The sequence below is a fragment of the Rhipicephalus microplus genome, chromosome 4 (genome assembly GCF_043290135.1).
Source record: "Rhipicephalus microplus isolate Deutch F79 chromosome 4, USDA_Rmic, whole genome shotgun sequence".
NCBI lineage: Eukaryota > Metazoa > Arthropoda > Arachnida > Ixodida > Ixodidae > Rhipicephalus > Rhipicephalus microplus.
Window position 1 is genome coordinate 21,260,608 of NC_134703.1, and position 23,116 is coordinate 21,283,723.

At 45.5% G+C, this 23,116-nt stretch overlaps 3 protein-coding genes across 4 annotated transcripts in view; 1 reads left to right on the forward strand and 2 right to left on the reverse strand.

The window, feature by feature from the left end:
• The window catches only part of LOC119171547 (unhealthy ribosome biogenesis protein 2 homolog), an 80,386-nt gene extending 68,330 nt beyond the window's left edge, over positions 1-12,056 (reverse strand). For both annotated transcript variants that reach the window (XM_075892262.1, XM_075892261.1), the window contains exons 1-4: positions 11,776-12,056; positions 11,653-11,686; positions 11,430-11,571; positions 11,183-11,294 (exon numbers count right to left, since the gene is read on the reverse strand). In XM_075892262.1, coding sequence (XP_075748377.1) covers positions 11,183-11,294; positions 11,430-11,571; positions 11,653-11,668 — 270 coding nt within the window. In that variant the 5' untranslated portion in view covers positions 11,669-11,686; positions 11,776-12,056. The remainder of the gene's footprint in view (positions 1-11,182; positions 11,295-11,429; positions 11,572-11,652; positions 11,687-11,775) is intronic.
• A 628-nt stretch (positions 12,057-12,684) lies between these two features.
• Positions 12,685-15,061, reverse strand: asun (integrator complex subunit 13 asun). The gene has a single exon (XM_037422497.2). The coding sequence runs from the start codon at positions 14,862-14,864 to the stop codon at positions 12,768-12,770; it is 2,097 nt and encodes a 698-aa protein (XP_037278394.2). The 5' UTR covers positions 14,865-15,061; the 3' UTR covers positions 12,685-12,767.
• A 333-nt stretch (positions 15,062-15,394) lies between these two features.
• On the forward strand, positions 15,395-20,228 carry DCTN6-p27 (dynactin subunit 6). Its single transcript, XM_037422499.2, has 7 exons — positions 15,395-15,576; positions 15,676-15,743; positions 15,832-15,937; positions 16,331-16,407; positions 16,585-16,632; positions 17,479-17,621; positions 20,013-20,228. Exons 1-7 carry the CDS (start codon positions 15,542-15,544, stop codon positions 20,115-20,117), a joined length of 582 nt encoding a protein of 193 aa, XP_037278396.2. The 5' UTR covers positions 15,395-15,541; the 3' UTR covers positions 20,118-20,228.
• The last annotated feature ends 2,888 nt before the right edge of the window (positions 20,229-23,116 follow it).

The following is a 23,116-nucleotide window of genomic DNA, read 5'->3' on the forward strand; positions in this document are numbered from 1 at the left end:
GCCACTTACTACTTTTGAAAGAAATGAGCAACCGCAATCGGTCAGCAAGTGTCGAGGAGCGCCATGGTGAAGAATTACGTCATGAAGCAAGAAGTCTGTGATGTCAGTGACACAGCTTTTCGGTACCGCTGGTGTGATAGCGTATTTTGTGGCGTAGTTAGCGCCTACGGCTATCTACTTGTTTCAAGTGAGAGAAGTAGGAAATGGTCCAACAAGATCGAGACCGACGCGGTAGAAGGGAACGGTGTGTATGTCTATTGGTTGGAGCGGACCGGCTGATTGCAAGGTGGAATGTTTGGAGCGCTGGCATGACTCACAAGCAGCAACGTATCGGCGCACAGAACAATAAAGGCCTGGCCAGAAGAATCTACGCCACACGCGATCGTACGTGCGCGTGACCACGAGATGTTCAGTGGTTGGGGTGTCATGAAGCTGTTCAGAAATAGTGGAACGGAGTGTCGCAGGTACTATGAGTAGTAGCTCTGGTCCCTCGGCGCCGGTGTTGCGTCGGTAAAGAATGCCATCGCGTAGAACGAACAAGTGTAGCAACAGGTCCATGTGGGGCAAAGGTACACTCTGCATGATAGACAGCACGTGGACATCGCTGAGCAGTTCCTTGCATATGTTGGTGAAAGCAAACATGGCGAAAACAGAAGAGTTAGAATCATGTGCTGAAAGGTCGGGTGGGTCCACGGGGTGACGGGATAGACAGTCGGCATCCTGGTGCATTAGGCTAGATTTGTATGCCACGTCAAAGCTGTACTCTTGGAGTTTCAAGGCCCAACCACCAAGTCGTCCAGTTGGATCTTTAAGGGACGACAGCCAGCACAAGGCATGGTAATCCGTAATTATTGAAAAGGTGCGGCCAAACAAGTATGGTCGAAACTTTCCGACTGCCTAGACTTGTGCGAGGCACTCTTGCTCTGTGATGGAAAACTTGCTCTCCAAAGAAGAAAGGAGGCAACTAGCGTAAGTGATGACGCGATCCTATCCTCATGGCCACTGGGCAAGAACAGCACCGATTCCATGTCTGCTGGCATCAGTACGAACTTCAGTATAGGCTGACGGGTCAAAATGGGCCAAGATGGATGGAGAAGTAATTAATGTTGTAAGGGTGCTAAAGGCAGTTGCTTGGTCAGTACCCTAATAAAAAGGCATGTCCTTCTTCAGTAGTTCCATAAGTGGTCGGGCAATGTCAGAGAAATTCTTCACAAAACGTCAAAAGTAAGAACACGGGCCGATAAACCTCTGTACATCTTTTGCGGAACATGGTACGGGAAAATTTTTGACAACTCGAATTTTGTCAGGATCAGGTTGTATTCCTCGAGCACTGACAAGGTAGCCCAGCACAGTGATTGCCCGACAGCCGAAGCGACATTTGGAAGAATTGAGCTGAAGTCCTGCTGTCCGGAAAACCTCAAGAACAGCCGATAGGCGGCTAAGATGGCTTTTAAATGCAGGTGAAAATATGATGATGTCATCGAGATAGCATAGACATGTGGACCATTTGTATCCTGCAGGAGAGAGTCCATCATCCTTTCAAATGTAGCTGGAGCATTACACAATCCGATTGTCATAACCTTGAACTAGAAAAGTCCATCCAGTGTAATGAATGCAGTTTTCTCACGGGCTTGATGATCGACAGAAATCTGCCAGTATCCTGATCGAAAGTTGATAGATGAAAAGTAGGCAGATTCTTGTAGGTAGTCGAGAGCATCGTCAATCCGCGGCAGTGGATACACGTCCTTATAAGTTACTTTGTTTAAGTGACGGTAGTCTATGCAGAAGCGCCAGCTGCCATCCTTCTTCTTGACTAGCACGACCGGCAATGCCCATGGACTGCAGGAAGGTTCGATGACATCTTTTGTGAGCATTTTTTCAACTTCGTGCTGGATAACTTGCACTGAGCATTAGACATGCAATAAGGTCATCGTCGGATGAGGCTGGTGTCTTCAGTTCTAATCTTATGAGTTACGAAGGATGTCTGACCCAAAGGGCGGTCATCAAAATCAAAGATGTCACGTAAGGATTTCAGCAGGTGCCAGATATCAGCTGTCTGTGCTGGAAGGTCAGGGGCGATCATCTTGTCGATGGTGGCGTTCGCTGCGCTCTGCGAGGAGGAGAATGGAGCAGAGGACGAAGAATATTCAGTAACGAAAACCGAAATGGCAGCATCGATAGAAGAAACTTTTGCCAAAGCCATACCATCTGGGATAACTTGAGCGCACCAGCTGAAGTTTAGGATCAGATGAGATGCTGTATTTCCCGTGACTGTCAAAAGTGTGTAAGGCACGGCAACATTTTTGGCCAGCAGAACGTCAGCAATAGGAGTCAACATGTAGTCACCGTCGGGAACAGGAGGGACAGACCTCAGGTTCACGTAAGTAACGAATTGAGGTGCTAGACGAACGTGATCTACAGTACACAGACGTGGTTGAGCTGGTGTTCGGTCGTCATAGTAACACGGTGAATCAAGTTGAAGCATGGCGGTTCCACAATCATTAAGGACAGAGTGGGCGGATAAAAAGTCTATGCCTACGATAAGTTCATGGGAACATTTCTCTAGCACAGCAAATAGCACTGTCGTAGAGCGATCGGCAACACTTATACGCGCGGCGAACATTCAAAGCACGGGAAATGTGCCACCGTCAGTGACATGAATGAGTTGTGCTGTGGGTGGCGTTAAAACTTTCTTAAGGCGGCAACGAAGTTCTGAATTCATCACTGATATGTGAGCCCCTGTGTCCACAAGTACAATAACGGGTGTGTCATCTACTCCAACGTCAATAAGGTTGCATCGAGTCGGCAGCATGGTCAGAGGATTTGGCATGCAACTGCCGGCATCACCTCCGGGAACAGCATCATCTAGTTTTCTCGCGGCAGGTGGTCAGTTGGCGACGTTGGTCGGTGAAATCGGGGTGAGCGAGACGACGGGAGATCTGTGAACGGGACTGGTGAGCATGCGGAGATGGAGAACGAGGACGATATGGCAGCGTAGAAGGAACGTCTTCACTGGTGGCCTGAGGTGATTCCCGGTAACGTTGAAAGCGTCCATGGTCCCTCTCTGGGCAATGGGTGTACCCATAGGATGCCTGATGCCAATAACACCGAGTGTTACAATGGCGGACCATGTGTCTGATACAGCGGCAGTTGAAAAAAATTGGAGGACCGTCAGCAGTCCTCCACTCGACTGGATTGCGATGGCGCATCGGAAGGTTTTGGCTTTGGGCATATGAAACAGAGGGTCGACGACGGTTGATCAGCTGAGAGGGAGCTGTAGTGCACTCGGAGGCCAGTCAAGTATGGGAAAGCTCTTGTCGCACCATGGCATGTACCAGTGACACCATCTGAGGGCTAGAGTCACAGGCATGGGAGCACGTGGACACAGGAGACAGAGCTTCCAAGTTACCATCTGATGATCTTGGTCACGTGCTCTGCAATTATTGGCGTCTGTAGTACAGGCCCGTCTTCACACGACCAGGTTGCTGCTGTGTTTGGTAGTCGAGTGAAATGGTGGGCATAGATTGACTTTCTGCGGCCTCAAAACGCTGGCACTATTTGATGATGACATCGACCTTGTGTTGCAGTCCTTGCATATGAGAAGGTTGAATGCATCATCTGCAATGCCTTTCAATATGTGTGCTACTTTCTCGGTTTCTTCCATGCCATTGTCTGCTTTTCGGCAAAGGGCGAGCACGTCCTGTTGTAAGTCACGTAGGACTCTGCTGAGGTTTGCGCACAAGATGCCAACTCTTTCTCGGCCGCTACCTTTCTACCCACAGACTTGCCGAAAAGGGTGCGGATCTTTTCCTTGCACGCATCCCAGCTTCCAATTTCTTCTTTGTGGTTCACACTTTTGCTGTTCCTTTCAAGTAGAACCGAATGTTGGCCAACATAAGAGTTTGATCCCAGCGGTAATTCTTACTTGTACGTTCATACAACGGCAACCATTGTTCAATGTCGACATCATCAGTGCCACACAATGTGCCAGGATCTTTTAGCTGCGGAAGGACAACAGTTGTAGTTGCCTCGGCGGGAGCAGGTCCCTGGTTTACCATGGTGGAAAAATCCAAACGTCGGCCACTGCGGAGCTCCGTTACATCGTGTTGTACCCCGCACCACCACCAAATGTCACGAGGGTGAGGGAATGAATTAAATAAATATATTCACAAAATATACCGGGAGAGTCAGAGGCAGCTGCAGCCAAGATGGAGGAACAACAGCAACAACAACTCGAGCGCGATCGCATTCACTGTCTTCGTCGTCTATCTGATGCTCTCTCATTGCCGATGTCGTGTAACAATATTTCAAACGTCAATTCACTAAACGAGAGTAATACTTGCTGACATATGGTTGTATATGTCAGCCAACCAGTCAACAATAATTGAGATAAACCCACTAATGGAAAGATTGCTTACTGTATTAGCTATAACGAAACCTTTGTTTTTCCTTAAGGATGAATTTATATTTTTATGTCTTCACTAAACTCACAAGAACTTACATTCAGACCGCTACGCGGCGAAAAAGTCGAGATGCATATGGTCTTTTTACTTGCGCACAAGGTAAACTGTCTCTATTTTAGTGTTAAAATGTATCAGATTTTCTAGATCATATTTTTTTGCAACTTAAAATGCACAGGTATGCCTTCGTTTGCGCTGAGCAGCACCACGGCACCACCTTCACTTGATGTATCACATGATGCTCATAAGTGGCAGCATGAAAGTTGTTAGCTTATGGCATAGCGGCACCAGCAGACGAGTTGGAGAAGTATCACAACTGCCGAGCTCGTGAGCTAATTAAGAGACTTCATGTGACCACGAGTGTTCAGAAAACTTACTCTACCTGCTTTTTATATAAAAAAAAATGGTTGAAAATGTCAAAATGAAGGTGGTTAACTACAGTTGTACACGCTGCCGCGAAAGAAGACCCTTGAGTGCAAGAAGAGTCTGCGAGAAGGCTATTCTCGTGTCCAACACTTAGGGAGGGCCTCAAACTTTTTTAGTGCCTTCACTGACCAATAAATGCTGCTTATAAAATATCTACACACTTTTGACATCAACCGCCACAGGTTTAATCACTACCTGGGATGGATGAGTTTTCCCTTGTGACATATGTACCTGGTTGTCAGTGTCGGACAGCCGAGAAAAAATTGTCAGTTATTTAGCACCTTATAGGTGCGCCAGTTGGCTCAAACATTTATGTGAGTAAAAACAAAAATGTGTCATCCTAATTCACTGTGTGTAAAGTTATGGTATAATAATGGTGATTCTGTGAAGTCTGTAAAATTGCTTAGAAATGTGTGTGAAGTATACGAACACAGCACAAGATCAACCAAGATAAAAAAAAAACAGAAATTTGGTTCAACTTGGTCACTTGTTTCTGCAAATCTTGAACAGGCATGTTAAGTACACAGTTATTTATGAATGACAATGATCAACCAAAGTAAAAAAAAATCGGTGACATGCTGTACAACACATGTGAAAATATATATATATATATATATATATATATATCTATATATATATATATATATATATATATATATATATATATATATATATATATATATATATATATATATATATATATATATATATATATATATATTGTCGCGAGAGGAAACGATAGGCAGGAACCCGAAGTGGAGGACTGTTTACTCAGTCAGAGCTGCCATTGACTTCTTCGCTCTCGTCTTCTGCCACCAACACAGCGTGGCATTACCCTCTCCCCAATGAAAAAAAAAGAAGAAGCATCGAATGAATGCCATGGCTCCGAAAAACAACGAAAGGTAGTAAGAAATGTCTGTGTCCATTGAAAAGAAAAAGGACGAGATGAAAAATAAAGAGGCAAGAAAGTAATGTGCAATTGTCTTGAAGGATATTGCCATATCACAAAGTTCTTGTCTTGCAGTCAACGAGAATAGTACGGCTTCATCCTGGAGACGTGAACCACATCCGAGGAGCGGGGTCTGCGAGAACGGTGTGACATGTCTGCTGGGACAACTTCGTAGTTCACTTCGCCGAGGCGATGAAGAACTCGGTAGGGTCCGAAGTACCGACATAACAATTTTTCTGAGCGTCCACGTTGACGTATAGGAGTCCAAACCCAGACTAGGTCTCCGGGTTCGTATATTACTGCTCTGTGGTGGGTGTTGTACCGGAGAGCATCTTGATTTTGCCGCGATAAAATGCGAAAGCGCGCCAGCTGCCGGGCGTCTTCGGCACGCTGAACAAATACATCTGCGTCCGGGGTGATCGTGTCCGGCAGAGTTGGTTGCAGCATGGTGTCAAGCATTGTGGTGACGTCGCGGCCGTAAACCAGACGAAAAGGAGCAAAGCCGGTGGTTTCCTGCAATGCCGTATTGTAGGCAAATGTTATATACGGGAGGATTTCATCCCAATTCTTCTGATCCTTGGCGACATACATCGAAAGCATATCTGCAATCGTTTTGTTAAGACGTTCGGTTAACCCGTTAGTCTGTGGGTGGTACGCAGTTGCTGTTTGGTGCGTCGTGCCGCTCAGCAACAGGATCTGTCGGAGCAACTGTGCCGTAAAAGCAGTACCACGATCTGTGATGACGACAGCGGGAGCACCGTGGCGGAGAACGATGTTCTTGATGAAGAAGTCAGCCACCTCGGAAGCAGTTGCTCGCTGGGCGGCTTGTGTTTCGCAGTATCTGGTCAAGTAATCGGTGGCAACCACAATCCAGCGGTTACCAGCCGTAGACTTCGGAAATGGGCCGAGTAAATCCATCCCGACCTTTTCAAAAGGTTCGTGGGGGGGTCGCAAAGGCTGAAGCAGACCGGCTGGTTTCGTCGTTGGAGTTTTGCGGCGCTGACAGGCTGTGCATGTCTTGACGTACTGCCGGACGGTTTTCGTAAGTTTCCGCCAGTAGTATTTGTTCTTGATCCGCGCCAGAGTACGCGCGAAGCCAAGATGCCCTGACGATGGCTCGTCGTGACTAGCACGCAAAACATCATCGCGGAGAGCAGCAGGAACGACGAGGAGGTAAACAGTTTTCGTTGAGTGAAAGTTGCGCTTGTAGAGGATGCCTTGGCGTAAACAGAAAGATGACAAATCACGCGCGAACTGATGTGGGGGTTGTGGGCGACGTCCCTCAAGGTATTCGATCAGTGGTTGCAATTCTAAGTCTTCGCGTTGCTGCTCAGCCACGTTTAATGATGGGAGAATAGCAAGGCAGCTGAAGTCTTCATCATTGCCTTCTTCAGCGACCTCGACGGGTGCGCGGGAAAGACAGTCAGCGTCGGTGTGTTTCTGGCCAGACTTGAAAACCATCGTTATATCAAACTCTTGTAACCGAAGGCTCCATCTTGCGAGACGGCCCGAAGGATCTTTCAGATTCGCTAGCCAGCAGAGAGAGTGGTGGTCACTTACGATTCGGAAGGGGCGTCCGTACAAGTAGGGCCTGAATTTCGTTATGGCCCATACAACCGCCAGACATTCTTTTTCAGTCGTTGAGTAGTTCTTCTCCGCAGATGACAACGTGCGGCTAGCGTAGGCGATGACGCGTTCCACGCCATCTTGATATTGCACGAGAATAGCTCCGAGGCCAAGGTTGCTCGCGTCAGTGCGGACTTCTGTGTCTGCTTCGGTGTCGAAGTGACCTAGGATCGGTGGCGTTTGTAGGCGTTGTTGAAGGTCGCGGAAAGCGCTGGATTGTTTGGGACCCCAGACGGAGGCGACGTCATCCTTGACGAGTTGTTGTAGAGGGTCGGCGATTTTCGAAAAGTTTGGCACGAAGCGGCGGTAATAAGCACAAAGTCCCAGAAAGCGGCGTACATCATGCTTTGTTTTCGGTATCGGGAACAAAGCAACTGCCATAGCCTTGTCAGGATCGGGGCGAACACCACTGCTGCTGACAATGTGGCCAAGGAATTTCAGTTCCTCATATCCAAAACAACACTTTTCCGGTTTCAGAGAGAGGCCGGCAGTGCGAATAGCCAGAAGAACCGCCTCAAGCCGCTCAATGTGCTGTTCAAAAGTTGTAGAAAAAACGACTACGTCGTCTAAATACACTAAACAAGAGTACCACTTCAAGCCACACAAAACTGTGTCCATCATTCGTTGGAACGTAGCTGGAGCGGAGCACAGTCCAAAAGGGAGTACTTTAAATTCATAGAGACCGTCCGGTGTAATAAACGCTGTTTTTTCTCGGTCCCGTTCATCTACTTCAATCTGCCAATATCCGCTACGGAGATCCATGGAAGAGAAGTAACGGGCGTGTCGCAGGCGGTCCAAGGAGTCATCAATACGAGGAAGAGGATATACGTCTTTTTTCGTTATCTTGTTCAGTTTGCGGTAGTCGACGCAGAATCGTAATGAACCATCTTTCTTTTTAACCAGAACAACTGGTGACGCCCGTGACGCCCAAGGACTAGTCGATGGTTGAATTACGTCGTCGTCGAGCATTTGTTTTACTTGATGACGTATAGCATCTTGCTCTTTCTGCGACACGCGGTAAGCATGTTGGCGCACGGGTTGCACGTTGGGCTCAGTGATAATTCTGTGCTTGATTAAAGGAGTCTGCCGGACTTTCGAAGTAGTGGCAAAACAGTCACTAAAGGATGAGAGGAGACTGAGGAGCCTTGCCCTCTTAGGTTCTTCCAACTGGCGATTGACGTTGAGGCGACTAGTCACGTCAGTATCGCAGCTGTTCTCAGTCGAGATCGTCGTAATCAAAGGGAAGGCGTCCAAATCATCCAATGCCTCCAAGTAAGCTATGGTTGTGCGTTTCGCAAAATGCCTGTGTTCTCCACTGAAGTTCGTAACTAAAACCATAGTCTGGCCATTTCGCAGTTGAATGAGGCTTCGAGCAATTGCCACTTCCCTATCAAGCAATAACGTCAGGTTACTTTCGGCGATGCCCGTAATTGACTGCTCCCGTGGACACTCAACAAGCACGAAGATACTACTGTGAGGTGGCAACGTGACGCAATCATCGACTACGCGTAAGGCCACGCCACGATGTTCGTTCTCGATGTCGGAATCTGGAGAAACACAGTTAACAAAACTGACGAACAAATCACGCAGATTAATTATCGCTCCATACTCTTGCAGAAAATCCATGCCCAAAATGACCGGCCGAGAACAATTGGGCAGTACAAGGAATGATGCTACAAAAGCTGACGCACAAATCTCAAGCCTGGCGGTGCACCTTCCTATTGGGGATACGAGGTGTCCTCCAGCGGTGATTAGTTGAGGGCCGTCCCACGTTGTCAGCACCCTGTGTAGACGGGTGGCCAATGAAGCACTCATCAATGAGTAATCAGCTCCCGTGTCGACAAGCGCAGTCACCGGATAACAGTCGACGGAAACAGTAATGGCAGCGGACGTTCTGTTGGCGGTTTCACAAACAGGCTTTAACGGCACGTCGTAAGGCAGCGGCGGAGGGTATTTGTCGGTTCGCGTGACAGCGGCCTCACCTCCGGAGGTCGCCGTTTTCAGTTTCCCCGGCGTGGGCTTGCGCCACTGACACCAGGGGACCCAAAGGCGGGTCGGGCGCGGTGCGTTGATGTGGACGGACGGGGTGATGGTGACCGTGACTGTCGTCGCGGCGGGACAGGGGCGTGATGATTACCCTCCAAGTAATCCGCAATTTCCTGTGGGCGCTCACCATAGCGTGGGCAACGAGCATCTGGGTGGAATCCGCGTAGGCCTATTCGTCGGTAGTAACAGTCGCGGTACATGTGTCCAACTTCGCCACAATGGTAGCACAAAGGACGATTGTCGGGTGCACGCCAGACGGTGGACTTCCGCGGGCCAGGACGAAAATCGGTCTGAGAAGGCAGGCGACGGGCTGGACTTTGAAAGCGTCTGGGGGTCCCGGTAGGTGCATGAACAAAATGTGCCGTCGGTGGCGTAGAGACGCGTAGGGCATCCGCGTAGGAAAGCGTGGGAGGTTCGACTTGCGATGGTGGTGCAGAGTGAACGAACTGCCTGATTTCGTTCCGAACGACGTCCGTAAGAGCAGCGCTACTGGGAGGGGACGCTGCATAAAATTTCCGAAGTTCTTCTCGTACAACTTGCCGTACGAGTTCTGTGAGGACCTCCCTGTTATCACCTCCTGGTATAAGCGAGCACGCAGCGGACATGGCCGTCTGACGCTCATACTGCGACACCTGCTGCCGAAGCATGCGCTCCATAATTGTGGCCTCACGTATGAACTCGGACACGGTCGTAGGAGGGTTGCGCACAAGGCCCGCAAAAAGTTGCTCCTTTACGCCTCGCATTAGCAGGCGCACTTTCTTGTCTTCTGGCATGTGGGGGTCAGCCCGTCAAAACAATCGCGACATTTCTTCGACAAACATGGCGACGCTCTCGTTCGGCATTTGAAATCGCGAAGAGAGTGCCTGCTCCGCTCTCTCTTTCCGTTCGGGGTTACTGAACGCCTCGCGAAGCTGCCGATGGAACTCCTGCCAACTTGTGAATGAGGTTTCGTGGTTCTCATACCACACTCTTGCCGCGTCTAAGAGGGAGATATACAGGTTCTTCAACTTACGGCGATTGTCCCAGTCGTTGATGGCAGCGACCCGGTCGAAATATTCAAGCCAGTCTTCGACATCCTTACCGGCATCCCTGTGGAATGGGTTGGGTGTGCGAGGCGTGTTGATGACACAGGGTACGCTAGCGAGTGGGTCATGCTCGGTTTGGGTTGCGGATGTGGCAAACATTGTCCTCACGGAACTTGCCAAGGGGCCGTACTGTGGTGGTAGTCCTTGAAGGCGGCGGCTGCTTCGATAGATATCAGCAGATCCTGGTGCACTGGCGGTGGTTGCTTCTGGTTCAGGACCAGCAGGCATAAGACGTTGCAGTACAGTACCCAGCACCTCCACCAGTCTGTCGCGAGAGGAAACGATAGGCAGGAACCCGAAGTGGAGGACTGTTTACTCAGTCAGAGCTGCCATTGACTTCTTCGCTCTCGTCTTCTGCCACCAACACAGCGTGGCAATATATATATATATATATATATATATATATATATATATATATATATATATATATATATATATATATATATATATATATATATATATATAAACTTTTGAACTGAGGATCGATGGTATGATAGATGTTGAAGATACTAATGCGCGAACGCAATTATATATGGTGCTACTCAAACAATGCAGAGAGCGCGTAAGCACAAACAATAAACTTTCATTACCTGTAGGAACGAGTCTTGTACAACCATAGCAACCTCAAGAGGCTGCATATCATTGACCAACGACAGTAGCATTTCCCAAAGAGCACCAGTGCCATCGCCTGTCATCTTCAACCTGGCGTCAAGCAAAAGAAACGGCGTGATCGTCACGTTAACTATAATGTCAAGCACACAAGCGACGTAGAATAAATGTAATATAAAAATTGATGCGATACGTCTCATCAATTTACACTGCAGATTTATCGCTCACCTTTCTCGCTCCTCAATGGTTCGGCAGATCCACGAGACGATGATTTCTCGTTTTTGAGGTATGTACACTGGTGAACGTAGCGCCATTCGGGCAAGTCTCATGCTCTTACTTAGGCGACTATTCGTGAGCTCGTGCATCAGGCCTATATTCGGGATCGAAGAAAGCAGGTAAATGCAAAAGCACACAGACAGAGCTAACTGTCGATTTCGTCGCTTTCACTTACTGTTTGCGAGAGCCATGATGATTCCAACGTCGCTCTGCAAACAAGCACGATGATCAATGCGGTGCGCCGATCTCGGCAGACTATTAAGGATTACCCTGCCGGCAATTAGGGGCGTAAACTTACTCTCTTATGCTGGAAAGCGCCCACGGGAAAATTGACGAGAAGTCAGTCAGTCACGTCTGTCAGTTACTCTGCGTCGTCAGAAACTTTACGAACGATCGATAATTGGCCTTTTCGGCCTGGCATTTCAGAGGCGACACAACGTTAACAGTGTTGAATATCGCACACTGACACAGATCAAAAGGTAAGCAGGCTGTAAACACAAACACGTGGATGCGGCCGCCCGAGTAGCACACACCGCACCTTCATGCACCGCACACCACGCTGCATAACAACTGGAGTTAACATACCACTTTATACAACTAATGGAGCACTGCACACTTGAATTTGTGTAAAAGCTAGCGCCGTCTAGTAGCAATTTATCCAACCTGTTTAAAATTTGTAATTGCGCAAATCGCATGGCAGAAAAAAAAAATCACAACTTATCCACAGAGTGAATGATGATAAGTGGGGCGAAGCTTCGGAGGGTTTTATTGGTAAACCGTGAATGGTCCATCCATTCGTCCGCACCTGCTGAGTGAATCGTTGAACTAGGCGGTCATGTGCGAGCTAGGAGGGACAGAGGCACGGCTTTAGGAGCTTCGCCCCTTGAATAACTTCGTCGTTTGAATTCTACGCGTAAAACTACAATCTGGCCACGAGAAACACCTTCTAATTAATCGGATTTACTAACCTTTTTCCACTTGCATTTAAATGAGGCTAGGGTCGAACCTGCGACCTCGATTTCAACCAGGCAACGCCGCTATTATTAAAACGTGCAATAAACGTCATCTTGTTCGCTCGCTTAGTGAAGAGAGAAAAATAACTTTCATTTCGGACGGCCGTTAAGCTTTGGCGGCACCCTCCGCCTTGAAGGTTTTCATTTATTTTCGCTAAGGGAATTATTTCAAATAATCTAGATTTCACACCACGTATGTATCCTGGAACATTTATTGACGCGCATTGTTTTTACACATATAAACAAAGTTGCTTCAAGGAACATTTCATAGCACTCCTCAGGACCTTGCAGTAGCATTTGGCTTTGACTCATTTTCGTTATCATTGCCATCAATGTTCAGATTTGGGTACAACTTAGCCACCTTACTATCCCCGTTTAATCGTCCAGCGAACTCGACGTGTCTTCTCGCATTCTCTGTGCTCACTTTGTTCCTCCACAAGTGCAGGAGATTGGTTGATCCAAGCATTTCTCCCTCAAGACCACTACTACGTGCTTTTTTCACTGAAGGAGGTTTGCAGCTCCCCTCGTCTACCTTGTCTGCATCCCCAAACTTTCCATCCCGCCAGCTCAGATCGACCTCTGACCATTTCCCTTCACCTTTTTCGTCCTTTCCAGACAGTCCCTTCTCTTTTTTAATACCTGTAATGCTAGCCTTCTGGTTATTTCCACTAGAATCACCTTCGGCTGGTTTCCTGCACTCCAAGAGACAATCCAAAATAACATTGTGTTCAGCTGTGACGCAGTGCATCCTAATGTAATTCTCCAGCTCATTCCACATGGTTCGATACTGCTCCTCACGCTTGGGCCCTTTGCCACGCATTCCAATAGTGGGCACAGGCAGGGCAGTGCCCTTGCTCTCCATGCTGACAAGGAGGTATATGACCTTCTTGCACTCTATGATTTCGTCTGGGGTCAAGCTTTCCTTGGTTATGAGGGTGAGAAGGGGGTCCAACTGTGAGGCCATGTTGAAGATGGTTGTATGGCTAATCACCATGGGCCAATACTGGGTCAGTCTTTGCAGCCTCTTCAGGGCACGCTGGATGGGTAGCTCCTGGCGATCATTTGGACCAACATTGAAGGGAACAAGCTTGTTATCTTTCATGAATTCCCCGAAGTCGTTGATTCTGTAGTCTGTAACTCTCCCACCGCAGCCCTCGCTAATAGAAGGTGGGTCTTCAAGCGTCGACCGACCTGTCCCCAACGTGTGAATATATATCTCACCACCGTGACTGGCAAGCATATGGGACATCACTTTGGAGCCCGACTTCCTAGGCATTTCGAGCATTACTGCTCGACCACTGAGGAGAAAGTTTGTGAGGCAAGACGACGGCCTACTGTTGATATCGACGGGGGTAATCCTGAAAGCTCCTGTGCAGTACTGCAGTTCTACGCTGTTCGAGCGTGGAGTGCACCATTTTAGCGTGACTGTCTCATACGCTTGTCCTTCTTTCACTGTGCTCACGTGAACACCCTCCGTATTGCTGAAGCCAGTTTTGAACAGCTCTGTGTGAGCAGCGGCTGGGTGCAGAAGCTCAACGTCGTAATTTGCGGATGAATTTGCGTTCTGCTCCTCCTTCATGGGGATCCCGGTTACAGTGGTGGAGGCGAGGTTGTAATGTACTTGAACCAGGTATCCCAGCTTCACGGCTAGATGCCTTCCCGATCGGCACCTATGAACCTCGCTGCTTAGCAAAGATCCGACATCGCGCTTTGAAAAGCCGGTCATATCTATCTCCTTATTGACAGGACACGTAAGAATCACGACCAACTCACACTTGTGAACCGGCATAAGACAATCTGTGCCAGATGCTAGTTTGTTGTGCTCTGTTAGTATGCTGTAAAACCTCTCCTCGAGCGTTCGTATCTCGGCGTCAGACTTCATCGACGTGATGCACACGATTCGACCTCTGTTGACCACCTTCCCAGCTGTTTCGGTAAGAGATGTGCGGCATTCATGCTGCACTTCGCTGCACTCGCACAGGGCTTCTATCGCGGCGGTGAGTCCGGTGATGATGTTGTAATCCTTTGAAGAGCCAGCTTCCGAAGGCGCGCCAACTTGGGCCATAACGGCCATCAGGTAAGACATGCTTTGATCTTCCTGCATCCACGAATTCAAATAGCGAGCCGAAGCGCCGCTGACGACGAATCTGATCAGCTTACTCGTGGGAAAAATGTCCCACACGATGCGACAGTACTCGAAGGCCGCTTCGACGCTGCATGTCCACAGCGATTTAGAGATGGGAGCCAGCGGGATAATGCCTGGCTGTCGCGTCTTCGTGAAGATGTCAAACTCGATGTGCTGCTGGCATGAGGTGAGAAAGTAAGGGCTATGATCGAGCACGAACACGGTCTTGTGGCTGACAGGAAGCGTCATTGTAAGCGTTCGTAGCGTCTTACACAAAAGAACAACCAATCGAATTTTCCAGTTACTACACGTCTACGGCGTCACATCTGAAAAACGTCAAAACAACACACGGCATAACGGCATGCCTGCTTCCATAAAAAAACCGTCTTTCTCCATAGTTTTATGCCCGCTTATGCCATTTTGCCTGAATTTGTTCGGGCGGCCATATTGATTAAGCAGCTTCCTTACTTTCGAACTTCAAGCCAGTCTTGTGCTAAAAAAAGTAACTCTAAACAATTACCAATAAAACTTTTTATTAAAAGGTGTAATAAGTTGTATAAAGGTTTCTACTTTAAGTTTTTGTCAGAATCAGTATTTTTTTACTTTGGTTAGTAATTGCGAATCTCAAAGGCTATGCTTTTGAGCATGTTTATACTAGAATATACTGCCAGTAAATTCTGTCTACTTCATAGCCGACTTGTTTGGTAGCCAGTAGGAAATCCATCGCATGCAGTTGTTTGACTTGTTTCCTTCCTTCATGATCCTTCGTAATCCGTTGTCGTATCCATGAGTCTTCCTAAAATGGTCGTCGAGGAGTGGTTTTGGAAGCTGTCAATTTGTCGTTAAAGTTAGTTTACAGCGATCACACAGCCACGTTTTTTGTTGTAGCTAGAATTCTCAAGTAGCGACGCTTACTCTTTCGGATAATGAGCACGGCATCTCTACCCAAGCCTCCTGGCGGGTGAGTGCATGTGTCATCTTACTGGACGTTCTGTCTAACAGAGCAGACGCTTGCGTTTAAAACGCCTTTTCCTTACCGATCTTCGTGTTTCGCTTGCAGAACTGTGAAGATATACGCCGGCGCTGTTGTAACAGCAGAATGCGAAATCAAAGGAGATGTTACAATCGGTTTGTGGCCTTACGATCGTTCAGAAACCAGATACTGCTTTGCAGCGCGTCGCGATATTTACCAACTAAATTCACTTATTTGCTGCAGGAAGCCGCACGATTGTTCATCCCGCTGCGCACATTATTGCTGAAGCTGGGCCTATCATCATAGGGGACAACAACCTTATTGAAGAACAAGTCTACATAGTCAACAGGTGATGTGCGTTGAGGTTTGTTTGAAAATTGTGTCGTATTTGTTCCGATGCACGTCGCTGGTAGTTCACAAATGTAGCGCAAAAGATGGTTTTATCCAGCTGTAGAAACTTTGCTTAGCGTTGTCAAATCAGCGGGTGTAGGCCAAGTACAGCCTACGTTAGCTAAAATGACAGCACACAGGGTATTTACTCCACCCGCCTGTTTGCCGTACGATTTGCTATGTATTCTGGTGTATGCGAATTCAAGTGACTGTGCTCGGCCTTGTGCTCTGAAACACACAAGGTGGCCGTCATCTAAACAGAGCATTTAAGCATTGCTTTCTTCACACAATGTGACGAATTATGGAGGAATATTTCCTACATATCGCTCGCTTTCTCTCATTTACATTTCAGGAGAAAGGAAGGGGACCCACCTGACTCGGAAATCGTTATGACAATCGGGAACAACAACGTTTTCGAAGTTGGCAGTTGTATCCTTCTGTGTCCTATAAAGTTAAAATAGGATCTTTTGTTCCTTTGTTCGCCCTTGCCTTTGTTTTATGATCGTCTTGCTAAGTTTCACAACATTCAGGATAAGGTAGAAGTAGCACTCCATAAAGAACTCTTTCTCACTACAAAAGGAGTTCCTTTGACTATTTTTTACTCAGATTCCGAAGCACTTGTAATAGGCAACAATAATGTTCTCGAGTCAAAAAGTAAGTATCACTGCATACCCTCACAAGTATTCATTCTTTTAAATAAGCATTGTCAGAGCATGTTAATGGGAGAATCAAGGTGGTAGTTTTCAAAAGTAAGCAGGACTGTTTCACTGAACGTGAAAGGGATTTAATGCCGACGAGAGCTGCTATACCCACATACTACACTCCACGGCCACACACACACTGCCTGCACCACTTTGGGCATTGTCCTTGCATAAAGTTTTGTCTGGTCCACTGCACTGTTTTTGTGTTTTCTTCTCTTTTCTCTCTTTTTGTTTTGACCCTTTTGGCTATCTACATTAATTTTTTAATGGCTGACATCAAGTAGTATGTGCGCAACAAGTTTGGCTTCATCCAGGTCTTTTGATAGTGGTAAGATCCATCATATTGAATTATTACGATATCAGATATCAACTTGCCTTTGTTTATTGCAAATAGTTGAGTAGTCATGTGGGGCAGTTTTAACGAAATGCCTCATTCTATGGAACGTTTGTTAATGGCTTGTGCACAGAAACAACAGCCCTGCTCTTTGCAGCATTCAGCGGGGATTGCTTTTATACAAAAAAAGGAGATGACAATGCTACCTAAGTATTACCGTATTACATTCATTACAAGCCTTGTAAAGAGAAACAGCATATTGGGCGAAAGCTCTTTCTTCTGAGGAAGCCGGTATGGCAATCCAGTGTATAAGACTGGGCATATCTTAGCCACTTGGTATTACTTACGGCTGTCTTGTGTGGCCTCATTTCAAAGCGAGCTTGTGCACCAGCACTTGTGTATTGTATGTATTACATAGTGTACGGTGAATTGACGAAGTGCATTTTGTTTTCTCTTTGATTTTAGGCAAATTGGGAAGGTACACTGAGCTGACCAGTGGTTGTGTCATCGGGGCCATGTGTGACGTGTGTACTCATGAGAAGCTCAAGGAGAATACAGTAATATATGGTCGTACATGTGAAAGGAGAATTCAGAACGAAAAGCCAGCAGTGAGTGGTGCAGGGTGTTCTCCATACTCCTGTTATTGCCATGGTGATATAAGGAGCTGTTCTTGTCGATAGGTGTAAGATGTGGTACGGAATATAGATTCAATATCTTCTGGTAGAAGATGAGTTTTTGATAGTGACTTTAGCAGCCACTGTTGCAGTAGTGAGCAGTTTGTGTATACGTGTTCTAAGGATGACAGCGTCGCTGGGGTACGGGCGGATACGTGATTAGAGGCAGAGGGAGAAGAGGTCAGAATAAGAACAGCCGGCCTGCAGCAAGGGCATTGTGTCTTATTTCTCCTTGACAGTGTATGCACTCCTACACTTTATATATTACACACCAGACATACTGTATAAATAAGTATTCTTTTCATTCTTTCATGTGTGTTGACAAACAATTTCTATATTCCATATAAGAGAATCAGCTGACAGGGCTTATGCTTAAGAAGTTTTTATTCTTGAAATATGGCTATGGTTGTAGAAGAATCAGTGTCACTCACAAATCTATACGACGAAGCATGTTGACATCACATGCTTTATGTAAGGGTAAGATAAGAAAATAGTGCAGGTAAGTATAAATTTTAAACAGGTTTTCTTTAATATGTTTCGTCCACTGCCAAAACCTTGAGTTGAACTGTGTTATCGCAGCATGCAAGTGAACTACTTTACTGACTACAAGCAGTATGTCAGTTAATCAGTAATGACAGTTGGCTTCTTGTTCTAGACAAAGGAGCTGGAATTTATCATAGTGCATTGCTATTCCTATTGTAACGCTTCCATCTTCTTAAACTTTATTTGAGGCTCAGCAAAGAGGTGTTGCACCTTTGATATGTGATTATTTTGTTTGTTTAGCGTACTTTGGCTTATCAAATATATATGCCAGCACCTGCAGTGAGCATACAGGTAGCCTGCATAAGGTGTCCAGGCATTCTGCTGTCAGACAGATTGTGAACTATTCGGAAAATATCAAAAGCACAACCATGGTCAAAAGTGTACGCATATAAACTTTCGCTGCAAGCCACGATAGGTAGGCAAAAAATTGGTGCTCCCTCAGCCTCACTCGTGAAAATATGTTGACCAAAGGGCTCGCTCGGACTCGAACTTATCAAAATTTTTTTCAGTAGACTCACTCATACTCACACTCAGTAAAATGTTTTTCTACTGAACCCACTCGTACTCAAGAAACTCAACATGATACTTCTCCCTGATATTCAGATTTACCGCTTGCTCTAAGTGAGTCTCAATGAGTTGACCATGGGTCTTTTAACTATGATTATTAACTTTGCCGACCTGTGCTGACGATTTCATGCACTTTGGTATTGCTGGATGTATCTATGACTTCTGACTCAAGGCTTCTTCATTATGTCAAGTCTGACGGCTCCTCATAATGTGTTCTGAAGTGCTAAGATTACTCCCAAAAGTTAGAGACAAGTAATTTATGCATGTGCTTGTATACAGACAGTGCTAGGCATGTTGTTTAGTTAATTGAATAACCCTAGAATGGTGGCACTTCAATGTGCCTGGTTATAGACACTGCTTAACTAGACGATATTAGACAGATGCTGTGAATAGCTGCGTACCTATTTTTATGGCAACAACCTTGGCAAAAAGTCAGGACATCTGGCACCTTTGCTTGCTTTGCTGCATGCACCAATGTAGTGCAGTGAAGCTTGCTTGCTTGCACCAAACTGTCACTTGCAATTTTAATTTTTGTAGTCTGGAAGTGCAGTGTCACGAGCAGTAGTAAAGGTAGGCTGATTGACAGCAATATCAGCTGTAACTTGTTGCACACACATGTTATTCTGTTTTATTTTCCTAGATAAATCCTCCAAAGAAGTGAAAATTGTCTGAGCTGTAAGGGCAGCAAAGAAAGAACATTGCAAAATGAAGGAATGTGTGGGTTCTAAACTACGCTGCACTCGGTGCACTTGTAAGGGTAATCTTGGGTCTGGATTTGCCTATGATTAGATATGTGGCACACATATTCTGGTGTTCAAGGTCTCGCAGCAATTATTAACCTTCTTGTAAATATCATGGCAGGTGTACAGAGATGTGGCAGATAGACACCTCTGTAGCTTTGTTTTACTTCTCATGCATGGAATTCACTCATGTTCCTTCACATTATTGGCTATTAAATGCTTTTGCATTTTAAATTATTGACATACTGACATCCATGCTGGTGCTACTACTCGTTGTCTTTAGAGCTTGCATTTTATGGTCATTTTGCTTTTATTTATTTTTTACAACTGAATGATGACTTGATTGTGGAGCAAAGACCCATTAGAACGACAGTACCCTAATGCACAATCAATAAATATAGCATAACTAAGTATTTATCACAATTGTATTGAAGGCATATTTGTCACCTAATCATGCATTTGTTTTTATGCATAGACGCAGACGCTGCAGCTTGACTTCCTGACCAAAGTTCTGCCAAACTACCACTATTTTTGGAAACCGTCAAAAGGAGAGCAAGTTCTTCAGCAGTTGAAGAAGTAGAGGTGGACATTCGTGAGTGCCTGCTGCAGTTAAAGTGGTGGTGTGTAAAGAAAGGTGGTGCTAAGTTCTGTGGCAAATACATGCGCACAAAATAAAGCTATAACTCATGAAGTGGTTGTTTGGTGTCTGCGTGGTGCATAATGCTGTAAGTGCTGCAGTATCAATGTAGTTCCTAGGCTTTGTAATAGTGGTTGTCTTGGCATAATTATCAACCTTAAATGGACTCCTGGGAGACTTGAGGCTTGAGGTGTACTAGTTAATTGGCTTTCTGCAATATCATGGGAAAGAAAATGAGTTTATCTTTTATCAGGGGGGGGGGGGTTGTATGTAGCTTAGTGAGATCTCTTCCCCCTAAAAAATAAAAGTATGCCAAAACAAGCTTTCAGTGTCTGCGTTGCTGCCCTATCCAACTTTGGCTTGTTGTGATGTCATAAGTTCTGATGATGTCACCTCTGGCACATAATATTGCTTGTCATTAAACCGAAATTGAATTGTACTCTAGGTTGCTCAACTATGACATTTACAATTTTATTTCCTTTTCGCTGAGACAAAACTTGCGAATACGAAAATTAGGTTACACTGCCTGCTGTTTCATATAGCTAGCGATGCTGTTGCTTTGACATGAAATTCTGTAAAAAGGACATTCACCTTCATTTTGCATAACTAGTATCGCACAGAGACTGTTTGGTCAATTCCGATTGATTAGCACTTTTTCTGGTTAGGGGCCGAGTTTATTACTACTTGTCCAAGCTGACGCTTTAAGTGTGTCACGGGCCTGTGCAGAATATTAAATAGAATCATCTGATACTGAAAAACTGACATGCTCTAAAGATTGTACTAGTTATTATGGTTATATACCAGTACAGTTAAACCCCTTTATAAGAGGCATGCTCCAGGCAGCAATTCTCGTCTTTTATATGAGATGTCTCTTATAAGCAGTGTACCTCGCATGCATTTTCTCATCAACCAGTATTTTACTGTAGGCACACTGCTGTCTCTTATACCCATTAGTCTATTATATCAGTGTCTCTTATAAAAGAGTCCGGTCTGACTGTACTAGCCAAAGCAAGTTTGGTGTAACCTGCATTGCATCGTAAAACTCCAAAATACTTCCATTGTTTAGAATGTGGTATACACTGCTGTATACATGTATGCATTGCTGCTGTAGCCATTAGTTATCCTCATTCAACATGAAAAATTTCATGAATTGTACAAGTAATAAAACTAGAAAAATGACACGAACAAAACAAGCTCTACAGCTATTTTTTGTGCATAGATATAATGTTAAAATTAAAGACTAAAAACTAGCCTAACGTTTCAGGACCAATTCAAGCCCTTCCTTAGCGGTGACTGTCCGGCCGGCTCCGGAACTAGCGACATTTATTAGTAGTGTCCCTCTCTCCACCATCGTTCTATGCAAACAAGTTAGGTGTCTTATAGCTTTCTTGCTAATGTACTATGATGTTTTAAAGTATTGAGAGTATGGCACAATCATGAAAGCTCACAGATAATGGGAGAAAAAAAAATTGCAAGAATCAATTCAGATTGTTTATGTACACTGTATTGTCTCACAGATAACCTCTATGCCCAACTATAAAACGCGGATTGAATTATTTTTAAATAAAGCCCACGCACATTGCTATGAAGTCGCCTTCTTTGCGTTACCTCGAAACAGTACCATGAAGCCGACTTGCTACCCGAAATTGAGTATAACTCGTAGCCCGACTTGACCTCTGAATTTTCTTGTACATTTTATGCGGCCTATAAACGAGAAAATATGGTATTCAAGAGGATGTTGACTTTGTTTGACATTATGACAATCAAACTTTTTAAGTCTCGTTTTCATATCACTATCCTACCTCACGATTGGGAAAATTGCAGAACCAATGTTGACTTACACAAGGTGTTGAAAATTGCAAATGCATGTAAAATTGGTTTTGTAAGGGCAGCTTTTCTGCATTATCTTAAAACAGCACTGCGAAGCCAACTTGTGCACCCAAGTTGGCGTGTAACTCACACCCCAGCTTCAGTCTCAAATCTCGCATACTTAGGCTGCTTATGTGCGAGAAAATGTGGTATTCAAGATAATATGGACGTTGTCACATATTTTGACCAACGAAATAGTTTAGGAGTCCTGTTTTCAGCACGCATCTCACTTTTCTATATCACGATTACAAGAGTTGCATCATAAAATGTTGGCTCATGTGACACATCTGATAAATTGCAAACGCATTTAAAATTGATAGAAAACTAAATAATTGGATTGAGAATACCTGAAGACAATGATGTTATAACAAAATTCTGCAGACCCCATGGATTGTAGGAATCGATTTCATGCCAAGCAGTTCAGTGAGTAGTTGCTAATGCAGAATTTTTTGGCTTTTAGGCACGCGTTATGAGGAGTAGTGTGCATGTGGTAGTTGTTCGCACATCGTGAGCTTACCAGACACGTCGACTACACCGGCGTTTGAAGGGTAACTTGTATGCTGATGTAACGTCAGACTATCAGTCATCATCATCATCATCATATAGGTCATCATTGCATAATCACATTTTACAGTGCGATTATGTGAATGTCATACATAGCTTTCTTACTGTATTTTTTTCGTTAGCGTATTCTTCCGCCAACACTGGAACCGCAATTGACTTTAGCCCGACATGACGCCATCACCACAGGAGCTCGCATATAAGCTTTATTATAAATGCGAGGCATTTCTAGCGAATTTCAGTGACTTTGAGCGTATCTATCTATCTAGCTGCTTACGTTTGCGTGCTCTCCTGATCACCACCTTAACTTGGCGTGAACCAAATTTAGCACGGAAGGGTAAGATGGTATGACAAATATGACGCACTGATCAAGACATGAATAGTGTCGCAGTCGTGTCGCGTACGTTGTCAAAAACTTCCCGCCAGACAGTGGTACATACCCATGGGTGGGTATGTGCCGCTGGTATGCAGGTATGTGCCACAGATGATTGACACTCGTTATCTACCTAGGA

Coding starts and splice junctions, on each gene's coding strand:
- asun (XM_037422497.2), bottom strand. CDS start 14,864: ATGACGCTTCCTGTCAGCCACAAGACCGTGTTCGTGCTCGATCATAGC.
- DCTN6-p27 (XM_037422499.2), top strand. CDS start 15,542: ATGAGCACGGCATCTCTACCCAAGCCTCCTGGCGG. Junction 15,938..16,330: donor CAAGTCTACATAGTCAACAG/GTGATGTGCGTT, acceptor TTTACATTTCAG/GAGAAAGGAAGGGGACCCAC. Junction 17,622..20,012: donor TTCAGAACGAAAAGCCAGCA/GTGAGTGGTGCA, acceptor TTTTATGCATAG/ACGCAGACGCTGCAGCTTGA.